This window comes from Poecilia formosa, unplaced genomic scaffold, assembly GCF_000485575.1.
Source record: "Poecilia formosa unplaced genomic scaffold, Poecilia_formosa-5.1.2 Scaffold266, whole genome shotgun sequence".
NCBI lineage: Eukaryota > Metazoa > Chordata > Actinopteri > Cyprinodontiformes > Poeciliidae > Poecilia > Poecilia formosa.
The window spans coordinates 261,486-269,367 of NW_006800205.1; the positions used below are offsets into that span (position 1 = coordinate 261,486).

Below are 7,882 nucleotides of genomic sequence, written 5' to 3' on the forward strand. Positions count from 1 at the left end.
CTGGAAAAAAAAAAGCAGCCAGGAAAAACGATGCTGCCTCTGGCCACAATCTACCGTTACTTCACTTTATGACCAGCAGTTCCTGTAAAAGTCCAAATACTGACACATCTCTTCGTTTCACTCCAGACGAATCTGAACGTAATCATTACCGTCCGCTTAGGGTAAATACCCGGATGATAACGGGATAATTTATAAAACTTTAAACATTTTAGCCTGCAGAGTGAATGGAACCGCAGAACGACGACCCCTGGTGGTTCAACTGATACACTGCACTCTAAATGAAGCGGTTAAACTTACCCAGTACGATCATAAACTAATGCTCATAAAAAGTATTAAAATTCATAAATCTCACATGTAGTTTAATGTTATAGTATATTTTCACTGCTGGTTCTGATCCATGTGTGGAAAAGCCGACTCTAAAGGAGAAATTCTGATCCAACATCTGTTAAAGCAGGAACCAAACCCAGACAAACTATTTTTATGCCTTTGTTGTCGCTTCTCTTCTTGTCATAATTTATCACAAGTAATAAGTTTGAGTTTTAAAGTTATATTGAGAATAAAAGTCAGAATTACAAGAATAAAAGTCCTAGCATGAGTTTTATTCTTGTATTTCTGACTTTATAACTCATAATTATGACTTCTTGTGGGACTTTTATTTTACTTCTGAGATCCATTAAAGTCCAAACATTCTCTTCCAGATAAAAAAAAGTATCCAAACCTCCAAAACAGATGTAAAAATGGGATGTAAACATTTTTTTCTATTTTCCACAGTATCAATTATGCTTACTAGATTTTAAGCCTTTAAAATCATTAACAAATACATATTATAATAAGACCCTCAAATGGGTCGATAATTGCTTGCAACATAGTTTTTAACATATTTTATTACCAGATTGAAAACTGACAGTACTATCGAAAGAATAGTACTATATTCCTAACGTTTTCTGGAAAAATGATATAAAACCATGTTTCCAATTTAAGTTTGTAGTTTTGTAAAAAATACTTCAGCCTCTTATGTATTTTGAATATTGATCATGGATTTTAACCCCTTACAGGTCAGGTTGTTCACAGAGTTTCACTGTTTTTTACAGAAAAAACCCCCAGAAAATTTGAGAGGGATGAAGATTAAAATCAAATGGTAGAAAATGTTCTGATGTTCTGATACCCCAATAAAACCACAGCACTCGGTCACTTCAGTCTCTTCAGACATTTATTCTTCCAACTTTGATAAAACAAAAGTGCAACAGAAGAAATAGTTTCTGATAAAAGAACCAGACCTAAAGGTTAGCATCATTTCATAAGTTCCCCACGCCGTTTCTGTGAAGCATCAGCAGCTTTACAATAATAATAAAAAAAACAAGACAGAGAAGAACCAAAACAAACACTGAGGATGAGGATTTTACCTTCATACAGAAATAATACTTCAGAATGGAGGTGGGGCTCCAGAAGGACGGTGGAGTGTAACTGGAGCAGATGCTAACAGGGGCTAACGGTAGCGTCTCTGGTTGTAGCGGTGGAGTCTGGAGTGACTTCAGGATCAACAGAGGTCTAAACTACACCACAAATCCTTCAGAGGGAGAAAAACACATGGCAACGCACAAACACATATGGCAACACCAAAAAGTGCAATAAAATCAGCTCAGAGTTAGTGTATGGAAACCCATTTCAGCCATAATCATCCCACATGTTAAATAAACCTTCCCCGTTTCATTCTGCTGTATTAAAAGTGCCAGAACTGGTTTCTAAACTCCAGTGAAACAGATGATTGGTTAGAGCTCAGGTGAGTGCAAGTGATCAGTCAGTTAAACATGATAGACTCTGGATCCTGGTTCATCATCTGGGCCATGTGGCGAAGGACGTCCTTCTTGGTGATGATGCCCAGCAGACGCCTGCAGGGACAGGGGAAAGTTAGCTAACGGCTCTCATTTACAATTATTAGCTCTGGACATTTAATATGAAACATTTTGGGGACCTTTAAATGAGCAGTTATGTGCCAACTTTCTTCTTTTAAAGATTTTAAACACAGAAACTGTAATACTCTAATTTGTCCACCAGATGGAGCCGTTTTACCTGTTTGTGGATTTGAGAAAGAATAAACTTTTATTGAGCCAAAAAACCAAATACTGATCAGTTAATTCTGATTCAGGGGGATTAAAGCATTTATTTCCACTGAAGCCATGAAAAACAGAAGAAATTTTCTTTTAAATATTTAGTCTTTTTCTGCCTTTAAACAATCAAAATTTTTTGATTTTTAATTGCTGCTTAATCAAATTACTCTAGGCTGACCTCTGCTGGCCACAGCAGGACACTAAATAACAGCTTTGGTCTCAGAGGCGTTGTGGCAGACTGACCCGCTCCTGGTGACCAGGCACTGCCGTAGGCCTAGTTTGCGGAAGATGTCCACCACCGTCTCCATGGGCGTGTGGTCGGTGACGGTGAAGGGGCTGAGGTTCAGGATGCGACGCAGCTTCAGCGGCTGAGGGTTGCTGGCCGGCAGCTGCGGCGCGTCCTCTGTGAAGTAGACCACGGAGCTGCTCACCACGCCGTCCTGCTTCTGACGGGCGTTTTCTGAGGACAGAAACCATGACGTCAGCATCTAGAAAGAGAAGCTTTGTGCCAGTTGTTGTAACAGACTCACTGATGGCCAGGGTGAGGTCTCTGCGTTGGACAAAGCCAATCAGCCTCTCCGACTCCCTGGACACGACCACTGGGAAGCCGTTATAGTCGGTGTCCTTAATGAGCGTCTCCACGTCCTCCACCGTGGTGCTGTCCTGCGTGAGGACGGCCAGGGGAGGGTCGTTCCGGCGGGGACGCATCACGTCGGTGGCCAGGGTGCGGTGGGTGAACTCGTCTCTGATGTCCAGGTACGGGTAGCCGTTGAGCTGGATGTGAGACTCATAGATGCCCTCCTTCCCGAAGGCATCGGCCACCCATTTACTGGTGACGGCGGCAGCCATAAGGGGGACGATGTACTCCAACCCGCCGGTGAGTTCGAACATGATGACCACCAAGGAGACGGTCATTCTGGTTACCCCACCTAAACAGACCCAACAGACAGGTAAGAAAGGAACTGGACATGTGGTGTCTTCTGTCCTTGGTGACTCACCCAGACAGGCAGCAGCCCCCACCATGGCGTAGAGTCCCGGTGTGACGCAGTCAGCGCCAGGCCGGCACCAGTTCTTGAAGATAATCCAGTCGTGGTGATGGTACGCCATCTGCTCCACGGCGATCCCAACGATCCGACCAGCGATGGCTCCCACCGCCATGCTGGGAATGAAGAGTCCTGACGGGATCTGTGAAGAGCAAAAGAAGCTCTTACTCTACTCCGACTGGGTAGGATAATGAACAAGTGTGAGGAGGAGGAGGAGGATACCTTCATGCCGAAGGTGAAGATGGTGATGACAATCTTGAAGATGAGGGCGAGGGTCAGCTGCCACATGGCGTTGTAGACCCCAGGGCCCGCTGGACGATCTGGAATGTCGTCCACAGGCCGGCTCATGTTGGGATTATTGTAGTAGTCGCAGAGCTGCGATGACTCCAGAGCGCCGCAGTCGTTGAAGAGCTCAGAGATGAGCTCGCTGGTGCTGCGGCGGGTGTACGGGTTGGGGTACGCCAGCAGGGCGGTGATTCCCGTCACGATAATCACCTCCAGGACCGGATACTTCCCCAGCTGGGTGGTCTTCCTGCGTCGGCACCAGGCGATGTTGGCCCGGATAAAGAGCGTTCCCCAGAGGCCTCCGAACACCCCCAACAGGATGAAGGGGACCAGCTCAGCCATATACCAGGGAGTGTGATACTCCACGTAGAACAGAACCAGGCGGCTGTTTCCAAACGGGTTGATGGAGCGCAGCGTGAAGGCGGCGACCAGAGCGGCGAAGAAGGAACGCCACAGAGTCTTCAGGGGGAAATAATAACTCACCTGCAGGAGATAGCAGACAGTTACCACAGGGAGATCTAAGAAGGAAGCAAAGATGAGTCTGATCTGGTAAAACAGTGAATGACTGACCTCCTCCAGGCTAAACAGAACTCCTCCTATTGGGGCTCCAAAGGCCACCGACACGCCAGCTGCTGCTGCCGCCGATAACACCTGACCACAGCAGGAGGCAACCATTATTTTACCCAAAGGTTCAACGAAGCATCTGGAACATTTGCTGAATAAAGCAGATCTAATGTGAGGTACCAAAAGATGCTACTTTTTATGAAATACTCCTCATTATTCAGTGAATATTTCTAAAAAGAGGTCAGTAGAACCTTCTTAACTCTACTGTTCCCCTTTCTGTGGTCCTCAACATTAATAATCTTCCTGTTTCTTCTTTTGTCTGTCATTGCTGAGAGTGGTGATACTTTTAGCTATTTTAGATTCTATGTATTTTATGTGAAATAACTTTTACACTTCCAAAACAATAATCCCGGTTTATAAATATTAAACCATCTGAATTCATTTCTGCCAAGAGGTGCTGTAAATTTCACCTGAATAGGAAATGTTTCATCCTCTAAGTATTTCTGAAAGTTTATATTTATAATTTATGTATGTAGAACAAACTGTTTTGAATCGAAGGTATTTTTAGTATTTTAGCTAGTTTTAGCTTTTTTAGCTAATTGTATCTTTTACATGGGGTGTTTTACTCTGTGTGGATTATGCAAAGAATTATGCTACCACTAGCCTAAAAGCTATCATTAGTTTTTGTTTTAGCTAGCTTTACCTTTTTCGCAAGAATGAACTTTTACATTGTTTTGCTATTATTATATTTTAGCTAACTTCAGCTTTTTAGCTTGTTTTAGCTTTTACAGCATAAAAAGCTAATACTTTTATCCTTGAAACTTTTTATTCGTCTTCAACTGTTTTTCTGAGTTTTGAAGGTTTATGGTTTGTTCTGCTGCTTCTGCCTACATCTTAACAACTAGTTTCATTTATCACCAGAAAGTTCAGGTTTTTATTCCACTCTGGTATCAAAAGTTGAATCAAATCAGACATTATGGACTATTTATCATCTTATTTGGACGCTGGCGGGTCGAGGACATCAGAACCAGGCGACTCACCTCTCGCCTTTTGCCTTCGTTCTTGCTGTACTTGGAGAAGAGGCTGCAGAAAAGGTTTCCACAGCAACAGGCCACATGGACCAGCGGGCCCTCCTTCCCCAGGCTGAGGCCCGACGACACGGCCAGAACCAGGGTGACGGTCTTTATCAGCAGGGTCCACTTCCCCAGGTAGCCCCGGATGATGAACCCGCTCAGGATGGTTTTGATCTGCAGCGGACCGGAACAGAACGTTACAGCACAGACCCGAACCACCTGCAGGCCTCAGGGTGTGCGGTACCTCTGGGATCCCCGACCCGCAGGCGTACGGGGCGAACACCCGGACCAGCGACACCGCCAGGAAGGAGAACAGCAGGGCCCACAAGATGTACAGGAAGTAGTTCAGCAGGTACGCCCCGGCGCCCTGAAGAAACACACACTGTCACGGACCGGACTGTGGGCCAGAACCTCCCTCCCACCTGGACCCATTTCACCTCGGCGTGGCCCGTCATTAGCTCGGCCCACTTCTGCCACTGCGGACACTTGTCCCGGTCGGCGAAGGTGGTCTGGTTGGAGGTCCAGCAGCACTGCTCATGGCTGTACCAGAACGCCGACAGGCACACGCCCTCCTTCAGGTCCGTCATCCAGTCCACCGCCAGGTCGATCACCCCGGCCAGCGTACCTGAGGGGACGGCCCGGTTAACCATGACAGAACCCGGCCAGAACTCTTGAGGGGGATGGCCCGGTTAGCCGGAACCAAGGCCAGCCCAAGGCAAAGCAAACTAAGCGGGCGCTTAGGGCCCCAGAGACACCAGGGGGCCCCCTCAGTGGAACTTTTGTTTTTAGTAATCATTTCTATGTGATTATATTAGCAAGAACACACAGCTTCATAAAAAAGTTGTGATTTTTTTTCACAAGAATATATATTTGATAATGTATGTAGAAATCATTCTTTATACGGACCAAAAGAAAAAATAAATTGCTCTTGGGCTCCCCCTGGTGGTTACGGTAGGTCACACTGAGTTTTAACTTTCAATGAGTTGATTCTCAAGGTTGGCTTTGTATAATACTGGAGTTTTTTGGCTTCAAAACGGTGTGTTTGATGAAGTTTGATGAAAATAATTAAAACTTCTCAATGTTTGACATTGTCTAGCAAAATGTTTTCCATCAGGCTGCATTAATGTATCGATCAGCTGCTCTAAGCTGTAGCTACATGCTGTTTGCTGCTGATCATTTTGTGGCTAAAACAAACATTATTTTTACATCAACTTCTAAGGGATGTGAAACTTCTGTTAAAATCATTTAAGGCTCAGAATCAACCCAGTTCCGGTACCAGTCCACATTCTCAGGTGATAAGGGATAATAATGTAACCATCACTATCAGAGATGTAATAAGTTTAGCAGGCGTGTGAATCATCTAATCATCTGACTGTTCATTGCAGAAATCCACATTATTAGCAGAATTAGAGGGGCCCAAAACCAGATTTCGCTTTGGGCCCCATGGAGGCTTGGACCGGCCCTGGGCGGAACCACAACAGAACCCGGCCACTGCTTCAATATGAGCTGGGACCAGAAACTTTGGACCAGGTTCCCTCTCTCTGACCAGAGTCAAAGAGAGAGAACCGGGTCACAGAGGAAACCGGGTCGGTCGGTACCAGAGAGCAAGCCGATGAGCAGCATCACCACCCATCCGGACCAGGCGTCCAGCAGACTCTTGATCAGCTCCCAGATGGACTCTTTGCTCTTACTGGTGATCTGCGGGACAAACACGCACACAGTGAGCGGGTCCACACTGCCCCCACGCACCGAACCCAGCCCTCCAGAACCTTTCGGTGCCGGTCCGTGTCTCTGGACTTCTCCCTCAGCCAGTCGATGGTGTGGAAGTCCTCGTAGGTTCCCACGTCCGGGAACGGTTCGTCCAGGAAGTCCATGAGCGTCCCGGCCCCGTTCATCTCCTCCGTGGGAGTGGGAAGGCTGACACCTGTCCACAGAGGACATCAGCAACCTGCACTCGGTACCGTGTTGCCATAACAACGGGCCTTACCTTCTGCAGCCGCCATGTTGTCCTCTCCTCTGCTGGACGTGTGGACTAATTCCGGTCCTCCCGTGGAGGACAGCCGAACATCACGCAGGAAATTTACACAAACAAACCCACGGACAGATCAGCAGCGACACAGACTGCCGCACAAGCACGTCAGATCTCACGATACCTAAGAAATCTCGCGTTACTTCACAAAAAAAGCTTGTTCAGCAGTGAAATAAACAGGAATACAGAAAGTAGTTTATTTTACAGTATTTTAACGTCACAAATTTAATATAAACATTTTAGTCTGTTGAAAAATATTACATGCGATTATTTTTGCTTTCATTTAAAATTATAAACAAAAACTGGAAAATAAAATTGAGTTATGTCTGACATCTAGTGGTCACAATCTGCAACTACATCATCATTAATGGCCACAAATATTTAAATTAAGATGAATAAAAACACCAAAATTGATATTGTTTTAGTGTATTTGTAATGAAAAAGAAAATGTCATGATTTCTATATTTCGATTCAACCTGCATTAGAAGAAGCTACTCTTTAGAATTAACATGTTATTTTTATTTATTTATTTTTAACTGTAATGAAATAAAAGTAATAGTACTTTTATTTCTTTATTTTGAAAACCAATGCTGCGCTGCTCAGTCAGTGATGTTTGCTTTATTAAAGATGGCAGCCAGCCGATTTAAAGTTCACTGAGTACAACGGATGAACTGAAAAGTGAAGAAAAAGCCTGAAGGTTCAGTTTCACAGCTTCAGGGTTCAGGACATAAATCAGTTTATTCTGTAGGTTATTATAATTCCACACATTACACACAAACA

The 7,882-nt window shown here is 44.9% G+C and overlaps 1 protein-coding gene across 1 annotated transcript; it reads right to left on the bottom strand.

Annotated features, from left to right (window-relative positions):
• Positions 1 to 1,192: 1,192 nt before the first annotated feature.
• clcn4 (chloride channel, voltage-sensitive 4) lies at positions 1,193 to 7,238 on the bottom strand. Its single transcript, XM_007570716.2, has 12 exons — positions 7,061 to 7,238; positions 6,843 to 6,997; positions 6,672 to 6,771; positions 5,511 to 5,698; positions 5,318 to 5,440; positions 5,041 to 5,247; positions 4,007 to 4,087; positions 3,374 to 3,919; positions 3,107 to 3,293; positions 2,639 to 3,037; positions 2,352 to 2,568; positions 1,193 to 1,889 (listed from the first exon to the last, which is right to left on the bottom strand). The coding sequence occupies exons 1-12, from the start codon at positions 7,074 to 7,076 to the stop codon at positions 1,799 to 1,801; spliced, it is 2,310 nt and encodes a 769-aa protein (XP_007570778.1). The 5' UTR covers positions 7,077 to 7,238; the 3' UTR covers positions 1,193 to 1,798.
• Between the last annotated feature and the right edge of the window lie 644 nt (positions 7,239 to 7,882).

Excerpts from the sequence above, each read along its gene's own strand:
- clcn4 (XM_007570716.2), bottom strand. Across the intron at positions 2,569-2,638 it reads AGACCTCACCCTGGCCATCA|AAAACGCCCGTCAGAAGCAG; the intron begins GTGAGTCTGTTA and ends TTCTGTCCTCAG. Across the intron at positions 1,890-2,351 it reads TGCCTGGTCACCAGGAGCGG|GCGTCTGCTGGGCATCATCA; the intron begins GTCAGTCTGCCA and ends CTGTCCCTGCAG.